General features: G+C 45.7%; 1 protein-coding gene across 2 annotated transcripts in view; it reads right to left on the reverse strand.

Moving 5' to 3' along the window:
* Positions 1–12673: 12673 nt before the first annotated feature.
* Positions 12674–26637, reverse strand: part of LOC143767984 (uncharacterized) — a 42325-nt gene continuing 28361 nt past the window's right edge. For both annotated transcript variants that reach the window (XM_077256578.1, XM_077256579.1), the window contains 2 exons: positions 24157–26258; positions 12674–14461 (listed from right to left, as the gene is read on the reverse strand). In XM_077256578.1, the coding sequence (XP_077112693.1) occupies positions 24922–26258 (1337 nt within the window). In that variant the 3' untranslated portion in view covers positions 12674–14461; positions 24157–24921. The remainder of the gene's footprint in view (positions 14462–24156; positions 26259–26637) is intronic.

Raw genomic sequence — 26637 nt, forward strand, 5'->3', positions numbered from 1 at the left:
ACAATATTACATCTAATATATAATTGCCTAGAATACTACTTCCTGCAATTTGTGCCAACTTCCGTGGCTTTGTCCGGAGCTAATGTCTGGAGCTAATGTCCGGAGCTAATGTCCGGAGATTAATTGCCTAGAATACTACTTCCTGCAATTTGTGCCAACTTCCGTGGCTTTGTCAGGAGCTAATGTCCGGAGCTAATGTCCGGAGATAAGTGACGTCACCAGTGTCCTACACCCAGGCAGAGCACAGTGGCCCCAGGCAGAGCACAGGGGCCCCAGGCAGAGCACAGTGGCCCCAGGCAGAGCACAGGGGCCCCAGGCAGCATATGGGGCCCCAGGCAGAGCACAAGGGCCCCAGGCAGCATATGGGGCCCCAGGCAGAGCACAGGGGCCCCAGGCAGCATATGGGGCCCCAGGCAGAGCACAGGGGCCCCAGGCAGAGCACAGGGGCCCCAGGCAGCATATGGGGCCCCAGGCAGAACACAGGGGCCCCAGGCAGCCTATGGGGCCCCAGGCAGAGCACAGTGGCCCCAGGCAGAACATGGGGCCCCAGGCAGAGCACAGGGGCCCCAGGCAGAGCACAGGGGCCCCAGGCAGCATATGGGGCCCCAGGCAGAGCACAGGGGCCCCAGGCAGCATATGGGGCCCCAGGCAGAGCACAGTGGCCCCAGGCAGAGCACAGGGGCCCCAGGCAGAACATGGGGCCCCAGGCAGAGCACAGGGGCCCCAGTCAGAGCACAGGGGCCCCAGGCAGAGCACAGGGGCCCCAGGCAGCATATGGGGCCCCAGGCAGAGCACAGTGGCCCCAGGAAGAGCACAGGGGCCCCAGGCAGCATATGGGGCCCCAGGCAGAGCACAGTGGTCCCAGGCAGAGCACAGGGGCCCCAGGCAGCATATGGGGCCCCAGGCAGAGCACAGGGGCCCCAGGCAGCATATGGGGCCCCAGGCAGAGCACAGGGGCCCCAGGCAGCATATGGGGTCCCAGGCAGAGCACAATGGCCCCAGGCAGAGCACAGGGGCCCCAGGCAGAGCACAGTGGTCCCAGGCAGAGCACAGGGGCCCCAGGCAGCCTATGGGGCCCCAGGCAGAGCACAGTGGCCCCAGGCAGAACATGGGGCCCCAGGCAGAGCACAGGGGCCCCAGGCAGCATATGGGGCCCCAGGCAGAGCACAGGGGCCCCAGGCAGCATATGGGGTCCCAGGCAGAGCACAATGGCCCCAGGCAGAGCACAGTGGTCCCAGGCAGAGCACAGGGGCCCCAGGCAGCCTATGGGTCCCCAGGCAGAGCACAGTGGCCCCAGGCAGAACATGGGGCCTCAGGCAGAGCACAGGGGCCCCAGGCAGCATATGGGGCCCCAGGCAGAGCACAGGGGCCCCAGGCAGCATATGGGGCCCCAGGCAGAGCACAGTGGCCCCAGGCAGAGCACAGGGGCCCCAGGCAGAACATGGGGCCCCAGGCAGAGCACAGGGGCCCCAGGCAGAGCACAGGGGCCCCAGGCAGCATATGGGGCCCCAGGCAGAGCACAGGGGCCCCAGGCAGAGCACAGTGGCCCCAGGCAGAGCACAGGGGCCCCAGGCAGCATATGGGGCCCCAGGCAGAGCACAGTGGTCCCAGGCAGAGCACAGGGGCCCCAGGCAGCCTATTGGGCCCCAGGCAGAGCACAGTGGCCCCAGGCAGAACATGGGGCCCCAGGCAGAGCACAGGGGCCCCAGGCAGAGCACAGGGGCCCCAGGCAGAGCACAGGGGCCCCAGGCAGCATATGGGGCCCCAGGCAGAGCACAGTGGCCCCAGGCAGAGCACAGGGGCCCCAGGCAGAACATGGGGCCCCAGGCAGAGCACAGGGGCCCCAGGCAGAGCACAGGGGCCCCAGGCAGCATATGGGGCCCCAGGCAGAGCACAGGGGCCCCAGGCAGCATATGGGGCCCCAGGCAGAGCACAGTGGCCCCAGGCAGAGCACAGGGGCCCCAGGCAGCATATGGGGCCCCAGGCAGAGCACAGTGGTCCCAGGCAGAGCACAGGGGCCCCAGGCAGCATATGGGGCCCCAGGCAAAGCACAGGGGCCCCAGGCAGCATATGGGGCCCCAGGCAGAGCACAGGGGCCTCAGGCAGCATATGGGGCCCCAGGCAGAGCACAGTGGTCCCAGGCAGAGCACAGGGGCCCCAGGCAGCCTATGGGGCCCCAGGCAGAGCACACTGGCCCCAGGCAGAACATGGGGCCCCAGGTAGAGCACAGGGGCCCCAGGCAGAGCACAGGGGCCCCAGGCAGCATATGGGGCCCCAGGCAGAGCACAGTGGTCCCAGGCAGAGCACAGGGGCCCCAGGCAGCCTATGGGGCCCCAGGCAGAGCACAGTGGCCCCAGGCAGAACATGGGGCCCCAGGTAGAGCACAGGGGCCCCAGGCAGAGCACAGGGGCCCCAGGCAGCATATGGGGCCCCAGGCAGAGCACAGGGGCCCCAGGCAGAGCACAGGGGCCCCAGGCAGCATATGGGGCCCCAGGCAGAGCACAGTGGCCCCAGGCAGAGCACAGGGGCCCCAGGCAGAACATGGGGCCCCAGGCAGAGCACAGGGGCCCCAGGCAGCATATGGGGCCCCAGACAGAGCACAGGGGCCCCAGGCAGCATATGGGGCCCCAGGCAGAGCACAGTGGCCCCAGGCAGAGCACAGGGGCCCCAGGCAGCATATGGGGCCCCAGGCAGAGCACAGTGGTCCCAGGCAGAGCACAGGGGCCCCAGGCAGCCTATGGGGCCCCAGGAAGAGCACAGGGGCCCCAGGCAGCATATGGGGCCCCAGGCAGAGCACAGGGGCCCCAGGCAGCATATGGGGCCCCAGGCAGAGCACAGCGATATTTTGGACCACTGTGCGGTGTTTCAGACCCCCTGTGTGATGTCTGGGGCCCTGTTCTTAAGTATATTAAAGATTAAAGTAACGTATATTAAAGTATATTATAGATCAAATTTGACACGTTTATGAGCACCATTGAGTGATATACTCAAGAATGACATAATTTTTCAACATTTTATGGTTTCAAACTGTAAACACTCAGAGTTTTTTTTACTTCAACCAGAAAACCTTAACGGTTCATAAAAAACTTGACTGTTCAGGATATGATAAAAGTCATAGTATTCTGAATCTTTAACTTATAATAAAGATACCTTTACATGGGGTGATTATTGGTTCCAGAGAGGCTTTCGGCCGATAATCGTACACATGGCTGGTGACAGGACAATACAATATAAACGTTCAAAGGTAAACACTGATAACATTAAAATCTAATATATAATTGCCTAGAATACTTCTTCCGGCAATTTGTGCCAACTTCCGTGGCTTTGTCCGGAGATAATGTCCGGAGATAAGTGACGTCACCAGCGTCCTACACCCGCTCAGGGTGGACAAAGATATATGCCTTCGTGGTGCGCGGCACTTTTCTGATTGGTTGCCGCCTGCCGCGAGCGACTAATCAGAAATGTGCCGTACTGTGACACACTCCGCCCGCCATTTTGGTGTGATTTTTGAATTTTTACCTCACAGCAAGTTTCTACTGCGTGGAGGCGGTCCCAGTGACGTCGCTCTTCAAGCTCCTGCCGAATTTCGTCAAAAAAATGATAATACCATTTACCAAAACTATATATATTTAGTTGTGAAGTGGTTCAGTGACATTTTCACACCAATTTTGAACTTTTGTTTGGTGTTTTCTCTATATAATGCCTATTATTCACTGACTGTTATACTGAGAGACTGCCGTTTATTAACCTCTTCTTTGCCACACTGGGTATATTGCTCTATTATTTGCCACATAAGGACATTGTCCATTATTGCCCAGCAATTTCTCTGCAATATAAACTGCCTATTTATTAATATCTGTATTCCTGCAAAGAACTATTGCCTATTATTAACTGGCTATTTTCCTACTACCTGACACTGCCTCTTATTAACCTGTTGTTTGCCACCACCACGCTTAAAGCTGTTTAGCTTAGCCAACATGAGCTCTAATAGTAAGGATACTAATGACACAGAGTCCAAAGCTGCTGATGGCGCACGTAAGATCAGGTCTGATATAAAGTATGGTAATGATGCAGAGCGAAAAGCCGCCGATGCCGCACGTAAGCGTAAACAGCGTGTTAACAAGAGTACAGAGGATAGATGCAAGCGCCTGGATACTGTTAAGTATACTAATGACACAGAGTCCAAAGCTGCTGATGGCGCACGTAAGATCAGGTCTGATATAAAGTATGGTAATGATGCAGAGCGAAAAGCCGCCGATGCTGCACGTAAGCGCAAACAGCGTGCTAACAAGAGTACAGAGGAGAGACGCAAGCGTCTGGACACTGTTAAGTATACTAATGACACAGAGCCCAAAGCTGCTGATGGCGCACGTAACATCAGGTCTGATAATAAGTATACCAATGACGCACAGCGAAAAGACACCGATGCTGCACGTAAGCGCAAACAGCGTGCTAACAAGAGTACAGAGGATAGATGCAAGCGCCTGGACACTGTTAAGTATACTAATGACACAGAGCCCAAAGCTGCTGATGGCGCACGTAACATCAGGTCTGATAATAAGTATACCAATGACGCAGAGCGAAAAGCCGCCGATGCCGCACGTAAGCGCAAACAGCGTGCTAACGAGACTACAGAGGACAGACAGAAGCGCCTGGACACTGTTAATGCTGCTTGCAATAAACGCATTACTAATGAGTCTTTTGAGGACAAAACTAATCGATTAAGTAATAAAGCTGCTGCTGCACACTCTCAACGTTGCAAACATAATATTTCCACGTCCTCAGTCATAGATTCTGCCCATAATACAGCTTTTTTGTCTCCATTCATAGAATGTGTGCAGCCTGAAGCTCCTTTAACCGTTGGTAAATCTGCACGTAAGCGCAAACACTGTCCTACTTACACTCCAAATGATAAATGCCGTCGCCTGTACACCGTTAAGTCTGCTTATAAGACATGCTTCACACCTGACTCTTGTAAGGCAACAAACAAACCATTACCAAATGCAGCTGGTGCACGCCGTGAACGGCACAAAAAAACCGCTTGCACCTCCATATTAATAAACCCTGACCACGATACACCTTCCAACTCCTCAGTGATTGAATCTGTGGACAGTGAAGATCCTCTACCAGGTCCACGCTTTATATATGTTGGCTTAAAGAAACATTCCAATGCTCCGTTACCACAACCTGTACCTCAACATCCTACAGGTTTTACTAATGATGACAGTACCATAGTAGAACACTCCTGTGGTCCTATGAACTATTTATGTGAACATTGTCAAGCATTACATTTTAATGCTGAGATACCAGCAGATAAAAATTTTACTCTGTGTTGTCACAAGAGTAAAGTGCATATACCTATACCCCAATATCCCGAGGTCTTTAAACGATTGCTGACAGGGGAGAGTGAGTTCAGTAAGAATCTCATGGAAAATATTCGTAGTATTAACAGCTCATTTGCTTTCGCCTCCATGGGTGCCAATATATCCCCTCCACCTGGACATGGCCCTTACTGTTTCCGTATACATGGACAAATATATCATCGTACTGGAACCCTACATCCCAGTGATGATCAAGTTCCAGCTTATGCCCAACTGTATATTTTGGATACCGCTACCGCGAATGAACAACGTTTAAACTGTGAACAAAATCAAAAATGTCATCCCACTTTGATGAGTATAATTGCTCTTCAGTTAGACAATGTGAATCCCTTTGTTGCTGCCTACAAAATGTTACGAGATGTGGAACATGAAGAACATCTTAAAGCTGAAGCTAATGGCACTCTCATGCCAAATATCATCATGGCCCTTAAACAAGATCGGAATCAAGACCCTCGCCGATATAATAATCCAACTGTCAATGAAGTTGCTGTCGTATTTGAAAATGACAATGGAGAGCCACCATTTAATCGTGATATTTTAATACATTTACAACCGGACCCCAAAAATCCTTTGGCGCCAAGAACACAACAGGTCAGCATTCTACACAGTAATTTAGATGCTTTACTCTATCCTTTATTTTTCCCTTACGGAGACCAGGGCTGGCATGATGGCCTCAAGCAACAAGGGCAAAGTCCACGCAGAGTTACACAACTGCAATATTACTGCTATGTGCTGTCTGTCCGTACTCAGTTTAATCCACTCCTGAATGGTGGCAAACTCACTCAGCAGTACTTAGTGGATGCTTATGTGAAAATCGAGGCAAATCGCCTAAATTATATCCGTCAACACCAAAAGGATTTGAAAGTAGAGGATTATTGTGTACTCCAGGACCATCTCCAGAAAAAATCCATTGAGAAGGGCATCCCCATTGGAAAAACGGTCATTTTACCATCTTCGTTTGAAGGCAGTCCCAGGAATATGCAGCAGCGGTACCAGGATGCCATGGCTATTGTGACTAAATATGGTCGTCCTGATCTATTCATCACCATGACCTGTAATCCGAAATGGAATGAGATTACTGAGAATTTGGAACCTTGGCAGCGTGTGGAACATAGACCTGATTTGGTGGCACGTGTTTTCAAAATAAAACTGGAAGCACTCTTAAAAGACATTAACAACGGATTATTTGGGAAAGTTTGCGCTATGGTTCATGTAATTGAATTTCAAAAACGTGGCCTTCCACACGCTCACATTTTGATTATTCTGGACAGCAACTCCAAATTAAGGACTGAGGAGGACATAGACAATACAGTGTGGGCTGAAATTCCCAATCCTACCCACTACCCTCAGCTCCATAAAATTGTTCTCCAACATATGATTCATGGTCCGTGTGGAGAACACAACCCAAATTCTCCCTGTATGGATCTGGGGAAGTGTACAAAAGGTTTCCCTAAAGATTTGCAACCAAGAACCATCATAGCTAAGGACGCCTATCCTACTTATCGCAGACACTTTGGCCCATCTTTTCAACACCATTCTAACATGATTGACAATTCGTGGGTGGTTCCATATAATCCGTTCCTGCTATTAAAATACAAGTGCCATATAAATGTCGAAGTTTGTGGTTCCATTCAGGCTGTGAAATATTTATTTAAATACGTCTACAAAGGACATGATAAAGCCAATCTTGAAATCTGCCAAACTAACATCCAACATGATGAAACACACCAATTCATGGATTCAAGATATGTCAGTGCACCAGAGGCAGCTTGGCAAATATTCTCATATCCAATGCATAAACAATCTCATAGCATCATTCGCCTTGCTGTACATCTACCGCATTCTCAGCCACTCTATTTTCATGAGGATGACTCTATTGGAAACATCAAACAAAAGCTCCATCAAAATTCTACACTTATGGCCTACTTCAAGCTTAATCAGAACGACCATCATGCTCATATTTATTTATACCGTGAAATTCCCGAAAACTATGTTTGGAAAGAAGGTTCTTGGGAAGTTAGAAAGCGAGCAGGTGGTTCTGTGATTGGACGAATGTATACTGTCAGTGTGAAAGACCAAGAACGCTACTATTTAAGATTGCTATTGTTACATGTCAAAGGTGCAACCAGTTTTGACAGCATAAAAACTGTACACGGAGTCACACATGAAACCTTCAAAGATGCGGCATTAGCTCTTGGCTTACTATTTGATGATAGTCTGTGGAGAAATACATTACTTGATGCCAGTATTCTCAACATGCCAGCACAGCTACGTGACATGTTTGCCTACATTTGTATTTTTGGTCCTCCAGCTAAACCTCGGGACTTATGGGATGAATTTAAGGAACACTTTGTAGAAGACTACTGCTATGCATACCACTCCGACACTCTGGAGTGTGTCAATTGTGAAGGCTATGCTATGACAGATGTCCAACATGTTCTTAAAGCTCATGGCAAAACTTATACTGATTTTAATTTGCCACGTCAAGAAACAACACCTCCTCCCACAGTATGATAAAGATTATGAGTTATCAGCAGCTGCTGAAATGAAAGCTACTCTAAATGAGGACCAACTTTTTGCTTTTGATGCTATCACTCAAGCTTTAGAAGACACTAATTCTACAGCAAAGTGTTTTTTCCTTCATGGTCCTGGTGGCAGCGGAAAAACGTACCTATATCATCTACTCCTACATCAGCTAAGAGGACAAGGAGACATTGTGTCACCTGCTGCCACTACTGGAATTGCCGCCAACTTGCTACAAGGTGGACGAACCATTCATTCTCTTTATGGGATTCCAATTCCTGTGAATGAAACATCTGTTTCCAGGATTAAGAATGATACCGATGCAGCAAAATATTTGCACAGCACTAAACTTTTTATTATTGATGAGTGCACAATGCTATCCAAATATGCATTGCATGTCATTGATAGAGTTTTACGTGATGTCATGACAACAAATGTAGCTCACAAAGAAAAAACACCGTTTGGAGGTAAAGTGATTGTTTTTGGAGGCGACTTTAGACAATGTCTTCCTGTCATCCCTCATGGGACAAGAACTGATGTTGTAGAGAGCTGTATAAAATATTCACAACACTGGCAACATTTTACTCGCCTGCCACTTATTAACAACATGCGCTCCATTGATCCTCACTACAGCAGTTGGTTGCTTCAACTGGGAAATGGTGAACTATCTAATGAACATAACCTTGGAGATGATGTAATTGAAATTCCTCCAGACATGGTATGCACTGGCTCTTTAATAATTGAAATTTTTGGAGATAATCTTTGTATTGATGTGAATGACACCGAAAGCATAAATACAGCTGCATCTCATGCAATTTTATGTCCAAAAAATGAGGACGTTGAGAAAGTCAATTCCCAAGTCATGGATTTATTGATAGGTGACTATACTGAATATATCAGTGATGATTCCATCGATCCTGATGAAGCTGATGACCTCGATCAATACCCACTTGAGTTTTTGAATTCACTAACACCAACTGGAATGCCTTCACATCGGCTGAAACTTAAAATTGGCACCATTGTCATGTTATTACGTAATCTGAACACGAACAAAGGTCTCTGCAATGGTACGCGGCTCATTGTCACTGCCTTACATGCCAATATCATACTGGCTAAAGTAATTAGTGGGTCAGCAGCAGGAAATGTGGTATTCATTCCACGAATTGATTTGTGTCCATCAGAGACTGGATTACCTTTTAAATTAAGACGGAGACAATTTCCCATCAAGCCCGCATTTGCAATGACCATAAATAAATCTCAAGGCCAGACCCTCCATCGAGTTGGCATTTATCTACCATAACCTGCTTTTGCCCATGGTCAATTGTATGTTGCTTTTTCCAGGGTGAAGCAATGTTGCAATGTGAGGGTTAAAGTGGTTAATACACCACTTCAAGGACAATTATTGACTAAAGTCTTCACACGTAATATTATCTACAAAAATATTTTAGTTTAAAGTTACTTTTCTTTTTTTTCATTATTCAGTTTTTCTAATAACATAGACAGCAATAGGCAAATTCTATGTATAGAGATAAGGAAAAAAAACAAAAAAAAATTAGTGTAGCCATAGACATATAGATTTTAAGTACTTATGTAGGAAATACGTATATAACATACGTACTCATTAGCATATAGGGTTAATAACTCTATATCATATCTACATAAATTTAGAAATATGATATATCAATACATATTTTTATAGGTAAGTAGAACACACATTAAGTACAAGATGTAAGATGTGTATCATCCAAATGCCTGTATTTGGTGATAGGAACCTGTATTTGAAGCTCCAGCAGTATAGCTGCTGAGAGATTTCATTTTGTTTTTAAAAAGGGTGAGGTTTTTGTGAACAGGTAAGAGACGGGCGGGATGGCTGTTCACACACATCTCTATCTCCAGGTGTGTTCTGTACATAGAAATAGATATATAGATAGGTACATATTTAGATAGATAGGGAAAGAATAGAGATTTTGCTTTCACATCAACATTTTTCTGCTATTTGGAGAATTTATGGTGGAAAAAAGGCTATTTCTGCACTTCCTGCCTAAGGGCTGACCCACGCCACTCTTGCTGTAAGTTGCATGCAATGTATACGGAATTTGTACTTCACTTGCGGCAGGTGCGGCACATGTGGTTTCTGCAGTTTTCGCCACAAAATCTCCACTTACCAGTGTTTTTGTTGTGGCTGCATTTAATGCAATTGTCGAAGCCGCGTTTGCCGCATTTACTGCAAGTTAACTCCAAGCTTCATCTACATTGCATGGCACTTGCTGAAAGTGTGTTGTAGGTCAGTTCTTTGGTGCCAAGTGTGGAAGTTGTATTGTTTTTAACATTACTTCTGCAAATATCAGAAACATGCAGATGTGAAAGAGGTTTGAGTATTAAGAAATAGGAATCAGTTAGTTAGGACCCATCAGTTCAAAGGCTACCGTGACGTGGTTGATGGGCATGCTTATATTAGCCCATCGGTGTACTAAGAACGTTGATTTCTTAAATTTTACACTTCTGTAAAAATAAACAAAAAATTTGGATACACAAAAAGGCTTTTATTTCTGTTGTACTTATTAGAATTATTTAAAATGAAGGCTTAGCTAAGCCCAAGAGATGATTAAAAACGTTTCATACCAACCCATCAGATGTAAAATTACTGTGAAAATACCTGATGGGCACACAAGTATGCGCCAGTATGGGTACTAAGAGCTTTTCCACATAATAATGAAATATTTTAAAATGTCATAGAACATACCAATATACATAGTTATTGATACATATTATTTATTATTTACATTATTGTTCTTAAGCAAAGAACCATTGTTGTGGCATTTGCCACAACACGCAAAGTTGTTGTCTGATGTCTTTCATCCCTCCCCTCATAAGCATGTTCATGGATCCTGTGTAACTGTACCTTAAATAACAAGAATTGTCAAGAGCTGGTGAGTGCAGCCATTTTTTGTTCTTTCTTACTATTATTTATTAATTGTATTATTCTTACATTTGAATAAATAAAGTATATATGGATTCTAGACTCCCGATTCTTTAGAATCGGGCTGCCATCTAGTTAATAACAATAATAAACTTCCATCCATATAGTGTCCACATATTCCGCAGCGCTTTACAGTTTGACAGTCTCAAAACACAACAGTCATAAGTAACAACCATACAATAATTAAAGCAAAATAAACCCACCTTGCTCCTGAGAGCTTACACTCTACAATGAGGCAGGGAAGATACAAAGTACGGGTGTGTATCAACAATGTTTTATTTACAAATGATTGCACAGCCATCTTCAGGGGTGGGGATAGATGGAGATAGTGAATGGGCCACACACACACACACAAAATGACTGATTAGGGAACGTGATAGGCCTCTCTGAACAAATGTGCCCTGAGGGTGCCCCCAAAACTATGCAAATTGTAGATAGTCCTAATATCTTTAAGGCAAAGATAGTCCCTTCTTTCAACTGGTGGGATTTTCTGCTCCCAGGACAGTAGTATGTCCTTTTATAGGATGTACCAAAATGATGTATGTCATCTTTTAAAGCTAATTATGAAATAGACTTGCCTTTTGCACTCAAGGTAGAACCTACCTGAGAGATCTGTTCCAAACAGAAGAAATGCAGATTTTACTAAGCAAATTCAAGCCTGTTTGCTTGACAAAGCCCTGTTGTAAAGAATGAAGTAGCAGAAGCTGGATCTGGGTCCAAAACACAAGGACTCCATATCCAGAGTTGAAGCCCAAGACAAAAAAGTGAAGTGGTAGGCCGATGATACAATGGGCGGCCACACAACAAGGCACCAGACAGAAGGTCTGACCCAGTGGCTCACAGCCAGAGGCGAAAAAAGGCACCAAGCCCGACACACTAATAATACCCCCTGAGGCAAAGGGCACCGAAACCCTATGATGCAATATGATGCATATAGGAACTATGAAGCAATATAATGCAATATGATGTCCAAAGGCACTATTAGTCTGATTCAATATGATGCACATAGGAATAATGAAGCAGTATGATGCAATATGATGCATGAAGTAACAATGAAGCGCTATGGTGCATATAGGAACAATGAAGCACTCTGATCAATATAGGAGCTATGAAGCAATATGCTGTAATATACACTCACCGGCCACTTTATTAGATACACCATGCTAGTAACGGGTTGGACCCCCTTTTGCCTTCAGAACTGCCTCAATTCTTCGTGGCATAGATTCAACAAGGTGCTGGAAGCATTCCTCAGAGATTTTGGTCCATATTGACATGATGGCATCACACAGTTGCCGCAGATTTGTCGGCTGCACATCCCAAAGATGCTCCATACAAGGCAGGATGGATCCATGCTTTCATGTTGTTTACGCCAAATTCTGACCCTACCATCCGAATGTCGCAGCAGAAATCGAGACTCATCAGACCAAGCAACGTTTTTCCAATCTTCTACTGTCCAATTTCGATGAGCTTGTGCAAATTGTAGCCTCAGTTTCCTGTTCTTAGTTGAAAGGAGTGGTACCCGGTGTGGTCTTCTGCTGCTGTAGCCCATCTGCCTCAAAGTTCGACGCACTGTGCGTTCAGAGATGCTCTTAGGCCTACCTTGGTTGTAACGGGTGGCGATTTGAGTCACTGTTGCCTTTCTATCAGCTCGAACCAGTCTGCCCATTCTCCTCTGACCTCTGGCATCAACAAGGCATTTCCGCCCACAGAACTGCCGCTCACTGGATTTTTTTTCTTTTTCGGACCATTCTCTGTAAACCCTAGAGATGGTTGTGCGTGAAAATCCCAGTAGATCAGCAGTTTCTGAAATACTCAGACCAGCCATTCTGGCACCAACAACCATGCCACGTTCAAAGGCACTCAAATCACTTTTCTTCCCCATACTGATGCTCGGTTTGAACTGCAGGAGATTGTCTTGACCATGTCTACATGCCTAAATGCACTGAGTTGCCGCCATGTGATTGGCTGATTAGAAATTAAGTGTTAACAAGAAGTTGGACAGGTGTACCTAATAAAGTGGCCAGTGAGTGTAATGCACAAAGGCAATATGAAGCACTATGATGCATATATGAACCTTGAAGCAATATGATGCATAAAGGCAATATGAGCACTATGATGCATATAGGAACCATGAAGCAATATGATGCACAAAGGCAATATGAAGCACTATGATGCATATAGGAATAATGAAGCACTATGATGCATATAGGAACCATGAAGCAATACAATGCAATATGACACATGAAGCAACTTATGAAGCGCTATGATGAATATAGGAACTATGAAGCAATCTGATGCACAAAGGCAATATGAAACAGTATGATGCCACAGAGGCACTCAATATGATGCATAGAGGCACTATGATGCAGTTTCATGCATAGAGGCACTCAATATGATGCATGGAGATACAATGATGCAGTAACATGCACAGAGGCACTCAATATGATGCATGGAGGTACTATGATGCATGGAGGTACTATGATGCAGTATGATGCACGGAGGCACTCAATATAATGCAAAGAGGTGCTATGATGCAGTATTATGCACGGAGGCACTCAATCTGATGCATAGAAGCAGTATGACTTACACTTAAGCAAAAGAGCCATCTATCAGAGTTCCAGATAAATCTCCACTCTGAACAGTACATCTCATTTGTCAGACTGACTCCACCCGAAGGCTAATTAATGAGCAGCAGCTGGAGGGCAGTCTTCATGGAGACAATGTGCTGAATTAACACCTTGTGTCCTCCTCTGGATGGAGTAGTTAGGTTGCAAAGAAAAGTGAAACACTTGCTTATTGAACCAGAAAATGGAAAGCATGCTTCCAAAGAGTCACTCTGAAGGCCAATCATAAGGCTCTGTACAGACAAGACCTGCAACTAACTGAAGTCCAGTTATGAGATGTAGCCTGGACATATCGCCCTACCATAGCCTAGAGGTCCAAGGCCTAGCTGTAAATGGGTTCCAGGTACAGCTTTGGCACAAAGGCATGAGACTAGAGTCAGCCCAGAGGCCCAGGCCATCAATGCAACATTAAACCATGCACTCACCTGTGCTGGCTCCATACCTGCTAGAAGACAGGGGGAGCTGGTAACGCCGAGAGCCTACTGTGGAAGGAAGCGGCGTCCCGTCAGGAATGCTGCATTACTGCCTGTGCCCCCTTCTGTGTTCCATCGAAGAACGCACGCCAATCCTATGTGCCGACGCCCCTTTCTGACGTCACCAGAAGCACAATGGACTTCTCCACCACACAACTTTCGGGAGTAGCGGTGTTTTGCCGGTCGGCGTCCGAGCCGAGAGCCCCCCACCGGGAGGAAGCGGCTCTACCCAGGAGCCCATCCGCTCGACTGGTCTCTGGGGCTGAGGGACTCCCCACCGGGGAGTTTCCACCCTGGGCTACTTGACAGGGGGAAGGATTGGACCTGCCGCACGATCCCCCTAAGCCCATTGCACAGGCTGCCTGTTGGCTGAGGAACCTCTCAAAGAGGAGTTGGCCATGGTCTGTCTGACCAGGAAAAGGGAAGGTTGAGACCCCCAAACTCTGAGTCCATCTGGTGCAGCAATGGTAGCTGAGGGACCTGATGTGAATTTGCTTTTTGCTCCCTCTAGTGGTTACTAGTTTTTTTACTCTGGTTTTTCTGTCATTCCTTTTATCCGCACCTGGGTCGTTAGTTAGGGGTGTTGCTATATAAGCTCCCTGGACCTTCAGTTCAATGCCTGGCAACGTAGTTATCAGAGCTAGTCTGCTGTGCTCTTGTCTACTGATCCTGGTTCCAGTTATATCAGCTAAGTCTGCCTTTTGCTTTTTGTTTTGGTTTTGTATTTTTGTCCAGCTTGTTCCAAATCTATATCCTGACCTTTGCTGGAAGCTCTAGGGGGCTGGTGTTCTCCCCCCGGACCGTTAGACGGTTCGGGGGTTCTTGAATTTCCAGTGTGGATTTTGATAGGGTTTTTGTTGACCATATAAGTTACCTTTCTTTATTCTGCTATCAGTAAGCGGGCCTCTCTGTGCTAAACCTGGTTCATTTCTGTGTTTGTCATTTCCTCTTACCTCACCGTTATTATTTGTGGGGGGCTTCTATCCAGCTTTGGGGTCCCCTTCTCTGGAGGCAAGAAAGGTCTTTGTTTTCCTCTACTAGGGGTAGCTAGATTCTCCGTCTGGCGCGTGTCATCTAGAATCAACGTAGGAATGATCCCCGGCTACTTCTAGTGTTGGCGTTAGGAGTAGATATATGGTCAACCCAGTTACCACTGCCCTATGAGCTGGATTTTTGTATTCTGCAGACTTCCACGTTCCTCTGAGACCCTCGCCATTGGGGTCATAACAGTTTGCCAGGCCAGTATTAAATGTTTAACCCCTTCACCCCAAAGCCTGTTTTCACCTAAGTGACACGGCCAATTTTTACAATTCTGACCACTGTCACTTTATGAGGTCATAACTCTGAAACGCTTCAACGGATCCTGGTGATTCTGAGATTGTTTTCTCGTGACATATTGTACTTTATGATAGTGGTAAAACTTCTTCGATATGACTTGCATTTATTTGTGAAAAAAACAGAAATTTGTCGAAAATTATGAAAATTTAGCAATTTTCAAATTTTTCGTTTTTATGCCCTTAAATTAGAGAGTTATATCACATAATATAGTTAATAAACAACATTTCCCACATGTCTGCTTTACATCAGCACAATTTTGGAAACATAATTTTTTTTTGTTAGGGAGTTATAAGGGTTAAAAGTTGACCAGCGATTTCTCATTTTTGCAACAAAATTTGCAAAACCATTTTTTTTACGGACCACCTCACACTTGAAGTGACTTTGAGGGGTCTATATGACAGAAAATGTCCAAAAGTGACACCATTCTAAAAACTGCACCCCTCAAGGTACTCTAAACCACATTCAAAAAGTTTATTAACCCTTCAGGTGCTTCACAGGAATTTTTGGAATGTTTAAAAAAAATTGAACATTTAACTTTTTTTTCACAAAATTTTTACTTCAGATCCAATTTGTTTTATTTTACCAAGGGTAACAGGAGAAATTGGACCAAAAAAGTTGTTGTACAATTTGTCCTGAGTACGCCGATACCCCACATGTTGGGGTAAACCATTGATTGGGCACATGGCAGAGCTCGGAAGGGAAGGAGCGCCATTTGACTTTTCAATGCAAAATTGGCTGGAATTGAGATCGGAACCCATGTCGTGTTTGGAGAGCCCCTGACGTGCCTAAACAGTGGAAACCCCCACAAGTGACACCATTTTGGAAAGTAGACCCTCTAAGGAACTAATCTAGATGTGTGGTGAGCACTTTGAACCTCCAAGTGCTTCACAGAAGTTTATAATGTGGAGCCGTAAAAAAAATTAATATTAATTTTCACAAAAAATGATCTTTTTGCCCCAAATTTTTTATTTTCCCAAGGGTAGCAGGATAAATTGGACCCCAAAAGTTGTTGTGCAATTTGTCCTGAGTACGCTGATACTTCATATATGGGGATAAACCACTGTTTGGGCGCATGGCAGAGCTCGGAAGGGAAGGAGCGCCATTTGACTTTTCAATGCAAAATTGGCTGGAATTGAGATCGGAACCCATGTCGTGTTTGGAGAGCCCCTGACGTGCCTAAACAGTGGAAACCCCCACAAGTGACACCATTTTGGAAAGAAGACCCCCTAAGGAACTTACGTAGATGTGTGGTGAGCACTTTTAACCCCCAGTTGTTTCACTAAAGTTTAGAATGTAGCGCTGTGAAAATCAAAAAATCATTTTTTCTTTCCCCAAAATGATGTTTTAGCCCGCAATTTTTTTTCCCCCAAGGGTAACAGGAGAAATTGGACCACAAAAGTTATTGTCCAATTTGTCCTGAGTACGCTGATACCCCATACATTGGGGGGAACCACTGTTTGGGCGCACGGCAGAGCTCGGAAGGGAAGGAGCGCCGTTTGAAATGCAGACTTAGATGGATTGGTCTGCAGGTGTCATGTTGCATTTGCAGAGCCCCTGATGTACCTAAACAGTAGAAACCCCCCACAAGTGACCCCATATTGGAAACTAGACCCCCCACGGAACTTATCTAGATGTGTTGTGAGAACTTTGAACCCCCAAGTGCTTCACTACAGTTTATAACGCAGAGCCGCGAAAATAAAAAATATATTTTTTTCCACGAAAATTATATTTTAGCCCCCATGTTTTTATTTTCCCAAGGATAAGGCTGGTTTCACACTTGCGTTTTTTTAAAAAAACGCATGTGTGAAAAAACGCATGTAATCGCGGTAAAACGCATGCGTTTTTTTAGACGCATGCGTTTTTATAGAAAAACACAAGAAAACAAGAAAAAACCAAAAAACCCTAACCCTACCCCTAACCCTACCCCTACCCCTAACCTGAAATACGTGGCACTGAAATACGTGGCACTGAAATACGTTTATATACGTATATACGTATATAAGTGCCACGATATTTCAGTGGCCACGTATATAAGTGCCACGTATATAAGTGCCACGTATATAAGTGCCACGTATATAAGTGCCACGTATTTCATGTACATGCCACGATATTTAAGTGCCACGTATTTAAGTGCCACGTATTTAAGTGCCACGTATTTAAGTGCCACGTATTTAAGTGCCACGTATTTAAGTGCCACGTATTTAAGTGCCACGTATTTCACGTAAATGCCACGATATTTCAGTGCCACGTATTTCACTGAAATACCGTGGCACTTAAATACGTGGCACTGAAATATCGTGGCACTGAAATATCGTGGCACTGAAATAACGTGGCACTGAAATAGCGTGGCACTGAAATAACGTGGCACTGAAATACGTGGCACTGAAATACGTGGCACTGAAATACGTGGCACTGAAATACGTGGCACTGAAATACGTGGCACTATGACTGTCAGAAAATGTTCATTAAACGGTTAGGGATGAGTTTAGGGGTAGGGTTAGGGTTTGGATCCCTTTATCACCTTGATGGTGGTGGGTGACTTTTCAGTGTGTTCTGTTTTTTTTCTATAAAAACGCATGCGTTTTTAACGCAAACAAACGCGTTGAGATCGGACGCCATGTCGCGTTTGGAGAGCCCCTGATGTGCCTAAACAGTGAAAACTCCCCAATTCTAACTGAAACCCTAACCCCAACCCTAACACTAGTCCTAACCCTAGCGCTACTTTCACACTAGCGTTTTTTTGCATACGTCGCAATGCGTAGTTTTGGCGAAAAACGCATCCTGCAAAGTCATCTGCAGGATGCGTTTTTTCCCCATAGACTAACATTAGCGACGTATTGACACACGTCGCAAGCGTCGTGCGACGGTTGCGTCGTGTTGTGGCGGACAGCCGGCAGCAACAAACGTTACATGTAACTTTTTTTGTGCCGACGGTCCACCATTTCCGACCGCGCATGCGCGGCTGGAACTCCGCCCCCACCTCCCCGCACCTCACAATGGGGCAGCGGATGCGTGGAAAAACAGCATCCGCTGCCCCCGTTGTGCGGCGCTTGCACAGTATGCGTCGGTATGTCGGGCCGACGCAGCGCGACGGCCCCGTACCGACGCTAGTGTGAAAGTAGCCTAACGGGAAAATGGAAATAAATATATTTTTTAAAATTTTATTATTTTTCCTAACTAAGGGGGTGATGAAGGGGGATTTGATTTACTTATATAGCGTTTTTTGGGCGGATTTTTATGATTGGCAGCCGTCACACACTAAAAGACGCTTTTTATTGCAAACAATAGTTTTTGCATCACCACATTTTGAGAGCTATAATTTTTCGATATTTTGGTCCACAGAGTCATGTGAGATCTTGTTTTTTGCGGGACGAGTTGACGTTTTTGCTGGTACCATTTTCGGGTACATGACATTTTTTGATCGCTTTTTATTCCGATTTTTGGGAGGCGGAATGAACAAAAACCAGCAATTCCTGAAATTCTTTTAGGGGGTGCGTTTATACCGTTCCGCGTTTGGTAAAAAGGATAAAGCAGTTTTATTCTTCGGGTCAGTATGATTACAGCGATACCTCATTTATATAATTTTTTTATGTTTTGGCGCTTTTACACAATAAAAACTTTTTTATATAAAAAATAATTGTTTTTGCATCGCTTTATTCTGAGAGCTATAACTTTTTTATTTTTCTGCTGATGATGCTGTATGGCGGCTTTTTTTTTGCGGGACAAGATGACGTTTTCAGCGGTACCATGGTTATTTATATCCGTCTTTTTGATCGCGTGTTATTCCACTTTTTGTTTGGCGGTATGAGCATAAAGCGTTGTTTTTTGCCTCGTTTTTTTTTTTTTTTTTTTACGGTGTTCACTGAAGGGGTTAACTAGTGATATAGTTTTATAGGTGGGGTTGTTACGGACGCGGCGATACTAAATATGTGTACTTTTATTGTGTGGTGTTTTTTTTATTTAGATAAAGAAATGTATTTATGGGAATATATTTATTTTTTTTTTCTTTATTTAGGAATTTTTTTTTTTTTTTTTTTTACACATGTGGAAAAATTTTTTTTTTACTTTTTTACTTTGTCCCAGGAGGGGACATCACAGATCGGTGATCAGACCGTGTGCATAGCACTCGGTCTGATCACCGATGTGCCAGGCACATTGCAGGGGCTTGCCGGCGCCTGCTATGAGGATTCTCAGCAGATGCCGGCAAGCAGGGTCATCTTATGACCCGGAAGGAGTCCTGCGGCCATCTTGGATCCGAGGACTCCTTCCAGGTTACCGGAGCAGCGATCGCGCTGCTCCGGTGGGAGAGCGCAGGGAGCCCCCGTCCCTGCGCGATCCCCCTCTATGCCGCTGTCACTATTGACAGCGGCATCAGAGGGGTTAAATGCCCGCGATCGGCGACAGCGCCGATCGTGGGCATTGCTGCGGGGTGTCAGCTGTCATATACAGCTGACACCCGCACCCGATCACCGCGGCGCTCAGCGTGAGACCGCGGTGATCGGGGCGCCGTACTAGTACTGCGGCTGGCACTAATGCAGTGCCGGCAGCGCCGTACTAGTACGGCGCATGTCACGAAGGGGTTAATGCATTGCAGAAGAGGGATTATAAGAAAGAAGATTCTGAGTTTTTTTTTTTTTCTTCTTCCCCTTTACCTCAGAGTGGCTATGCTTGCTGCAGACATGAATGTCCAGACCTTGATTACAAGTGTGGACCAGCTGGCTACTCGTGTGCAGGGCATACAAGACTATGTTATCAGAAATCCTAGGTCAGAACCTAAAATACCGATTCCTGAACTGTTTTCCGGAGACAGGTTTAAGTTTAGGAATTTCAGGAATAATTGTAAATTGTTTTTGTCCCTGAGACCCTGTTCATCTGGAGACTCTGCTCAGCAAGTAAAAATTGTTATTTCGTTCTTACGGGGCGACCCTCAGGATTGGGCTTTTTCGCTGGCGCCAGGAGATCCGGCATTGGCTGATATTGATGCGTTTTTTCTGGCGCTCGGTTTACTTTATGAGGAACCCAATCTTGAGATTCAGGCAGAAAAGGCCTTGCTGGCTATGTCTCAGGGGCAGGACGAGGCTGAAGTGTATTGCCAAAAATTTCGGAAATGGTCCGTGCTGACACATTGGAACGAGTGTGCACTGGCCGCTAATTTTAGAAATGGCCTTTCTGAAGCCATTAAGAATGTTATGGTGGGTTTTCCCATTCCCACAGGTCTGAATGATACTATGGCACTGGCTATTCAAATTGACCGGCGGTTGCGGGAGCGCAAAACCGCAAATTCCCTCATGGTGTTGTCTGAACAGACACCTAATTCGGTGCAATGTGATAGAAAAACCGCAAATTCCCTCATGGTGTTGTCTGAACAGACACCTGATTTAATGCAATGTGATAGAATCCTGACTAGAAATGAGCGGAAAATTCATAGACGCCGGAATGGCTTGTGCTACTACTGTGGTGATTCTACACATGTTATCTCAGCATGCTCTAAACGTATAGCTAAGGTTGTTAGTCCTGTCACCGTTGGTAATTTGCAACCTAAATTTATTCTGTCTGTAACTTTGATTTGCTCACTGTCGTCTTATCCTGTCATGGCGTTTGTTGATTCAGGTGCTGCCCTGAGTCTTATGGATCTGTCATTTGCTAAGCGCTGTGGTTTTACTCTTGAACCATTAGAAAATCCTATTCCTCTTAGGGGTATTGATGCTACGCCATTGGCAGCAAATAAACCGCAGTATTGGACACAGGTTACCATGAGCATGACATTTTCCGGAAGTATCTGGATAAATTTTTGATTGTTTATCTGGATGATATTTTGTTTTTTTCTGATAATTGGGATTCGCATGTGGAGCAGGTCAGGTTGGTCTTTAAAATTTTGCGTGAAAATTCTTTGTTTGTCAAGGGCTCAAAGTGTCTCTTTGGTGTACAGAAGGTTCCCTTTTTGGGGTTCATTTTTTCCCCTTCTGCTGTGGAGATGGACCCAGTCAAGGTCCGAGCTATTCTTGATTGGACTCAGCCCTCGTCAGTTAAGAGTCTTCAGAAGTTCTTGGGTTTCGCTAACTTCTACCGTCGTTTTATCGCTAATTTTTCTAGCATTGTGAAACCTTTGACGGATATGACCAAGAAGGGCTCCGATGTAGCTAACTGGGCTCCTGCTGCCGTGGAGGCTTTCCAGGAGTTGAAACGCCGGTTTACTTCGGCGCCTGTTTTGTGCCAGCCCGATGTCTCACTTCCCTTTCAGGTTGAGGTGGATGCTTCAGAGATTGGAGCAGGGGCCGTTTTGTCGCAGAGAGGCCCTGGTTGCTCTGTTATGAAACCTTGTGCCTTTTTCTCTAGGAAGTTTTCGCCTGCCGAGCGAAATTATGATGTGGGCAATCGGGAGTTGTTGGCCATGAAATGGGCATTTGAGGAGTGGCGTCATTGGCTCGAGGGTGCTAAGCATCGTGTGGTGGTCTTGACTGATCACAAAAATCTGATGTATCTCGAGTCTGCTAAACGCCTTAATCCGAGACAGGCCCGCTGGTCATTGTTTTTCTCCCGCTTTGATTTTGTTGTCTCGTATTTACCAGGTTCAAAGAATGTGAAGGCCGATGCTCTTTCTAGGAGCTTTGTGCCTGATGCTCCTGAAGTCGCTGATCCTGTTGGTATTCTTAAAGATGGAGTTATCTTGTCAGCTATTTCTCCGGATCTGCGACGTGTGTTGCAGAGATTTCAGGCTGATAGGCCTGAGTTTTGTCCACCTGACAGACTGTTTGTCCCGGATAAGTGGACCAGCAGAGTCATTTCCGAGGTTCATTCCCCGGTGTTGGCAGGTCACCCGGGAGTTTTTGGCACCAGAGATCTGGTGGCCAGGTCCTTTTGGTGGCCTTCCTTGTCAAGGGATGTGCGGTCATTTGTGCAGTCCTGTGGGACTTGTGCTCGAGCTAAGCCTTGCTGTTCTCGTGCCAGCGGTTTGCTCTTGCCCTTGCCTGTCCCGAAGAGACCTTGGACACATATCTCCATGGATTTCATTTCTGATCTTCCGCTATCTCAGGGCATGTCCGTTATCTGGGTGATATCTGATCGCTTCTCCAAGATGGTCCATTTGGTTCCTTTGCCTAAGCTGCCTTCCTCTTCCGATCTGGTTCCTGTGTTTTTCCAGAACGTGGTTCGTTTGCACGGCATCCCTGAGAATATTGTGTCAGACAGAGGATCCCAGTTCGTTTCCAGGTTCTGGCGATCCTTTTGTAGTAGGATGGGCATTGATTTGTCGTTTTCGTCGGCTTTCCATCCTCAGACTAATGGACAGACGGAGCGAACCAATCAGACTTTGGAGGCTTATTTGAGGTGTTTTGTCTCTGCTGATCAGGACGATTGGGTGACATTCTTGCCGTTGGCTGAGTTTGCCCTTAACAATCGGGCTAGTTCCGCCACCTTGGTTTCGCCTTTTTTCTGCAACTCTGGTTTCCATCCTCGCTTTTCTTCGGGTCATGTGGAGCCTTCTGACTGTCCTGGGGTGGATTCTGTGGTGGATAGGTTGCAGCGGATCTGGAATCATGTGGTGGACAACTTGAAGTTGTCACAGGAGGGCTCAGCGCTTTGCCAACCGCCGCCGCGGTGTGGGTCCCCGACTACGCGTTGGGGATTTGGTATGGCTTTCTTCCCGCTTTGTTCCTATGAAGGTCTCCTCTCCCAAATTTAAACCTCGTTTTATTGGGCCTTACAAGATATTGGAAATCCTTAATCCTGTATCTTTTCGTCTGGATCTTCCTGTGTCGTTTGCTATTCACAATGTATTTCATAGGTCCTTGTTGCGGCGGTACATTGTGCCTGTAGTTCCTTCTGCTGAGCCTCCTGCTCCGGTGTTGGTTGAGGGCGAGTTGGAGTACGTGGTGGAGAAGATCTTGGATTCTCGCCTCTCCAGGCGGAGGCTTCAGTACCTGGTCAAGTGGAAGGGCTATGGTCAGGAGGATAATTCCTGGGTGGTCGCCTCTGATGTTCATGCGGCCGATTTAGTTCGTGCCTTTCATGCCGCTCATCCTGATCGCCCTGGTGGTCGTGGTGAGGGTTCGGTGACCCCTCACTAAGGGGGGGGTACTGATGTGAATTTGCTTTTTGCTCCCTCTAGTGGTTACTAGTTTTTTGACTCTGGTTTTTCTGTCATTCCTTTTATCCGCACCTGGGTCGTTAGTTAGGGGTGTTGCTATATAAGCTCCCTGGACCTTCAGTTCAATGCCTGGCAACGTAGTTATCAGAGCTAGTCTGCTGTGCTCTTGTCTACTGATCCTGGTTCCAGTTATATCAGCTAAGTCTGCCTTTTGCTTTTTGCTATTTGTTTTGGTTTTGTATTTTTGTCCAGCTTGTTCCAAATCTATATCCTGACCTTTGCTGGAAGCTCTAGGGGGCTGGTGTTCTCCCCCCGGACCGTTAGACGGTTCGGGGGTTCTTGAATTTCCAGTGTGGATTTTGATAGGGTTTTTGTTGACCATATAAGTTACCTTTCTTTATTCTGCTATCAGTAAGCGGGCCTCTCTGTGCTAAACCTGGTTCATTTCTGTGTTTGTCATTTCCTCTTACCTCACCGTCATTATTTGTGGGGGGCTTCTATCCAGCTTTGGGGTCCCCTTCTCTGGAGGCAAGAAAGGTCTTTGTTTTCCTCTACTAGGGGTAGCTAGATTCTCCGGCTGGCGCGTGTCATCTAGAATCAACGTAGGAATGATCCCCGGCTACTTCTAGTGTTGGCGTTAGGAGTAGATATATGGTCAACCCAGTTACCACTGCCCTATGAGCTGGATTTTTGTATTCTGCAGACTTCCACGTTCCTCTGAGACCCTCGCCATTGGGGTCATAACAGGGACCTCTATCCAGTTAGGTGTCAGCCATGGACCACTTGATAGGGGGAAGAGAATCCACAGGCTATCTTCGCCCTCTCATACGTCCGTCCCTGTAGGGACAGGAAAAAACACTGGAGGGTGGAGGTGGGAGGGTCCTTTTAACCTCTCTATGATCCTGTCCCGCTATAGGTCAAGGAAGGACGTCCTCCATGGTGCTGTCCTGAGGGACGTAATGGAAAACATAATTCTGGCGTTTCAATTTTTTTGTCGCTACACAGTTTACCGATTGGATAAATTCTTTTTATATATTGATAGAGCAGGTGATTCTGAATGCGGTGATCCCAAATATGTGTATATTTGTTTTTTTATTTTTGAATGGGGCAAGAGGGGGTGATTTGAACTTTTATATTTTTTATTTTATTTTTAAAAACATTTTTTTTTTTTACTATCTACTTGCTTCAATAGTCCCCATGGGAGACTAGAAGCTGCACTTGTCTGATTGCTTCTGCTACATAGAGCAGGGCTGCAGCCCTGCTCTATGTAGCAGATATGTTCACTTGCCATGAGCGCCGACCGCTGGGCGTTGCTCATAGCTGTATGGCTATGACAACCACAGGAGTTTCATGCCAACCCATTGGCGACCCACGGTCATGTGGGAGTACTATCCTTCATTGGACGTTAAGGGGTTAAAATAAAAATATTTTTATAATCACCTCCCGTGCTGGATTAGCTTCTCCCCTGTGTGGATTCTATGATGTGGAAAATGTTTTGTGAAGAAATCACAACTTGTTAAACATTATGAACAGGAAATGGCTTCTGCCCTGTGTGGGTTCTCTGGTGTTTATCAAGATCAGATTTCCAGATAAAACATTTCCCACATTTTAAACATTTAAAAGGCTTCTCTCCTGTGTGAATTCTCTGGTGCCTAACCAAATGTGATTTCTCGTTAAAATATTTCCCACATTCTGAACAGGAAAAAGGCTTCTCCCCTGTGTGGAGTCTCTGGTGTCTAACAAGATCTGATTTCGTCACAAAACATTTTCCACATTCTGAACAGAAAAAAGGCTTCTCCCCTGTGTGGGTTCTCTGGTGTTTATCAAGATCAAATTTCCGGGTAAAACATTTCCCACAGTCTGAACAGGAAAAAGGCTTCTCCCCTCTGTGGGTTCTCTGGTGTTTATCAAGATCAGATTTCCAGTTAAAACATTTCCCACACTCTGAACAGAAAAAAGGCTTCTCCCCTGTGTGAATTCTCTGGTGTCTAACAAGGAGATATTTCTCTCCAAAATATTTTCCACACTCTGAACAGGAAAAAGGCTTCTCCCTTGTGTGGAGTTTCTGGTGTCTGACAAGATCAGAATTAGTCACAAAACATTTTCCACATTCTGAACAGAAAAAAGGCTTCTCCCCTGTGTGGTTTCTCTGGTGTCTAACAAGATGCACTTTCCTATTAAAACATTTTCCACATTCTGAACAGGAAAAAGGCTTCTCCCCTGTGTGGAGACTCTGGTGTCTAACAAGATTTGATTTCGTCACAAAACATTTTTCACATTCTGAACAGAAAAAAGGCTTCTCCCCTGTGTGGCTTCTCTGATGATCGATAAGATGATTTTTCTCTACAAAACATCTCTCACATTCAGAACATGAAAAAGGCTTCTCCCCTGTGTGAGTTCTATGGTGTCTATCAAGATGCACTTTCTTATTAAAACATTTTCCACATTCTGAACATGAAAAAAGCTTCTCCCCTGTGTGGTTTCTCTGGTGGCTATCAAGATCCTCTTTCTGGATAAAGCATTTCCCACATTCTGAACAGGAAAAAGGCTTTTCTCCTGTGTGGATTCTTTGGTGTCGATCAAGATGATGCTTCCAGTTAAAACATTTCCCACATTCTGAACATGAAAAGAACTTCCTTGCTTTAGGAGCGGTTTGTTTTTTAATGCCTCTTTTGGGTCTTTGATTTTCCTTTGTAGTCGGTACTGAATCAGGTGACAGATCTTTGCTGTGAAGGGATGATAGTATATCTGGAGTAATGGCATGCACTTCAATTGTATCCTGTGAGATCTCAAGATCATCTGATTTTAAAATTGATGATGTCATCTGTCCCTCTGATCTCCTGGTACAGTCATCTGTCAAGAATAAAACAAATTAATTTTTCAATAAAATATCCTTGAACTTTATGATTTTGGACATTTCTCCTAAAACTGTCTGTAAAAATGGTAAGTTGATGTATATACTTAAGTACAAAGTATACAAGGATAGGGATGGGGCCGTGCATACAAGGATAGGGATGGGGCCGTGCATACAAGGATAGGGATGGGGCCGTGCATACAAGGATAGGGATGGGGCCGTGCATACAAGGATAGGGATGGGGCCGTGCATACAAGGATAGGGATGGGGCCGTGCATACAAGGATAGGGATGGGGCCGTGCATACAAGGATAGGGATGGGGCCGTGCATACAAGGATAGGGATGGGGCCGTGCATACAAGGATAGGGATGGAGCCGT

This window comes from Ranitomeya variabilis, chromosome 4 (genome assembly GCF_051348905.1).
Source record: "Ranitomeya variabilis isolate aRanVar5 chromosome 4, aRanVar5.hap1, whole genome shotgun sequence".
Classification (NCBI taxonomy): domain Eukaryota; kingdom Metazoa; phylum Chordata; class Amphibia; order Anura; family Dendrobatidae; genus Ranitomeya; species Ranitomeya variabilis.